We start from the raw sequence: 2,404 nt of genomic DNA, 5'->3' as shown, positions 1-2,404 counted from the left end.
GCTAGTGGCTTCTGCAAGCCCTAAAAACATTCATCACCTCATAACATCACACGTCACCGCCTCTCAAGAGCCTGAACTGATGCCCCATCCTAAGTGGCTGAAACTTCCTCCTTGTGGGCTTGGCACCTTGGCTGTTCCACCTGGTTTCTGGATCTCCTCACTTCTTCCTAGTACCATGATAAGTATTTCCAGGCCTGTCACTCGCCGACACCCACCCCAGACACAGATTCCACATGAGCATTTGCCAGCTTAGTATGAAGGTTGGGAAAAAACTTAATGCCACCAATTTCTAGTATACTCATTTCTATCATTTATTGAGGACTGCCTAGGAATCTGCATGTTGTCAAAGGCATCTCTAGAGGAGACTGGAGACAGCCTTGAAAGGCTGAAGGGATACTACTATCTTGGACCAGTAAGAGTGGTAGTCCAGAACCAGGTCTTTCTGGGTCTGTCTTAATCCTCAAGTATAGCCTAGCCCATCCCTTAGCCCCGACCTGGGAGCTGGGAGCTCCAGTGGGTTATGCTGCCACCCGGTGGCGGCCTCTGCCTTAAAGGTTGTGACAGATCACAGTTGCACAACTCAAGGTATTTTCAAAAGAAACGGTGGGACTTCTCATCCTGGCCTCATAGCCCACGAAGGTCTCCAACAGCCTCAGGACTGTGAAAGCTGAATACAGGTGGAAGGAAAAGGAAAACTCAAAACTGTAAAAGGATCCAGGTTTATTTCGGTTTGGGAGGCCAAATGGGGCATCGCTCCACTCGGCGGTGGTTAAGGGCTGTACAAGCTTTCCTCCCCCAGCGACAGTGAGGGATCGGGGAATCGTTGCTCCGAGGACCCAGTCCCGGTCGTGAGCTGCACGAGGAGTCGGGAAATCAGGCAGAAGTCTGCCATGGCTCAGATTAGGGGGTGGGAAAGGGGCGAGGAAAGAGCCAGGACGCAGAATCCAAGAACGCGGAGTCCGAAAGTGGTCTAGTCCCCTTCACCTTCCCGCTGGGGCACGGGTGGGAGAAAATGCCAGAGCGTCCTCGGGGCGGGGAGGCAGGGTCTGGAGGCAAGCCAGGCGTCTCAGCGCGGCGCCGGGCTCCGCGGGCAAACCCGCCGTGTCCGCCCTCCCGGAGGGCGCGTGCGGGCCGGGCGGCTGGGGGCAGAGTCCGGCGGGCAGCCAGGCCCGCGTCTCCTCTCGGGCGCGGTCAGCAGCTCACCGAGCCGGCGGGCGGCGCCGACCCCAAGTCCGAGAAGCAATCGAACTCGCTCTGGCCCAGGAAGAGCTCGGGCAGCTCGAGCACGCGGTGCAGCCCGAGCTCGAGCTCCAGCGACGTCAGCGCCTCCTCGTCGATGAGTTCGGCGTCCATGCCTCCCAGGGCCTGCGCGGGCGGCGGCGGGGCCGCGGTGGCGGGCGCCGGCTGCGGGCCTGCGGGGCTCCCGAGGGCGCCGGGGAGGGCGGGGGCGCGCCCCGGGTACAGCGCGGCCACCGGCTGCAGGTGCGCGCCGCCGCCGGCAGCCGGAGGCGGTGCGGCTGGAAAGGGCTGGAAGGAAGACGGCGGTCCAAAGGCTCCATAAGCCAGGGTCCCGGGTGGGGGCGGCGGCGGCCCCAGTGGAGCCCCCCTCGGCCGCAGCCCGCCGTCCAGGCCCGGGCCGGCGTAAGGCTGCAGAGTCCGGAGCGCGTGAGGCCCGTGTGCAGGAGCGGCGGGAGGCGGCACCGGCACCAGGCGGTAGCCCTCGGAGATCATCAGGTGGTCGGCCATGGCCGCGGGCTGGCTGCGGGTGGAGGCGGCGTGCGGAGGGTCAGGGCGGGCGTCCCCCGGACCCCGGCCTGCGGCTCCTCGGAGCGGGAGACCAGGAGGACACCGTGTCTTCCTCACAACCCAGCCAGGCAAAGGAAAACTGAATCCGACTTGCTCCCCTCGCCAGACCAGATCGCACCCAGCTCCGCTTTCCTGCGAACCCCGTGGCCGCCGCTCCCGATGGCAAAACAACGAGATGCCCACTGACTGGAGACCCGGGCGTCCCGCCCCAGGGCCCCGCGACATCTTAAACCAAGGGGCGGGGATGCCCCGCCTCCGATTTCTCATTGGTCGGGCAAAACGTTTCTGTTTACTCTCAGCCCCGCCCCCCGAGATAGCTCCGCCCATGGGATCCCAGGCCCCGCCCCAGACTTTGCGTGCTGCCCTTGGGGCGGAGTGTTTGACGCTTTCCTAGGGGCTTCATTGGGCTTTCGGGGTTCAGACTCCAGTCTAAGCTAGGGTCGGCTTAATACCACAGGAAAATGAAGGGAGGAGGGAGGTGTTTAGGTGGTCAGAGATTTGGGCCCCGGGAACTGTCAGATCTTAGTCCCACTCATTCTCTTAATTTTTTCTAATAGAGACGAGGCTCAGAGGCCTAAGACGTTTCCTAGAAGGACGC

At 62.5% G+C, this 2,404-nt stretch overlaps 1 protein-coding gene across 1 annotated transcript; it reads right to left on the bottom strand.

The window, feature by feature from the left end:
* Positions 1 to 705: 705 nt before the first annotated feature.
* On the bottom strand, positions 706 to 1,995 carry LOC138837826 (cbp/p300-interacting transactivator 4-like). Its single transcript, XM_070036821.1, has one exon. The coding sequence runs from the start codon at positions 1,744 to 1,746 to the stop codon at positions 1,192 to 1,194; it is 555 nt and encodes a 184-aa protein (XP_069892922.1). The 5' UTR covers positions 1,747 to 1,995; the 3' UTR covers positions 706 to 1,191.
* Between the last annotated feature and the right edge of the window lie 409 nt (positions 1,996 to 2,404).

This window comes from Dipodomys merriami, unplaced genomic scaffold (genome assembly GCF_024711535.1).
Source record: "Dipodomys merriami isolate MVZ:Mamm:240054 unplaced genomic scaffold, mDipMer1.0.p SCAF_277, whole genome shotgun sequence".
In the NCBI taxonomy this organism is placed as follows: Eukaryota; Metazoa; Chordata; class Mammalia; order Rodentia; family Heteromyidae; genus Dipodomys; species Dipodomys merriami.
The sequence above is the reverse complement of the archived record's forward strand: the minus strand, read 5'-3'. Positions and strand labels throughout refer to the sequence as shown.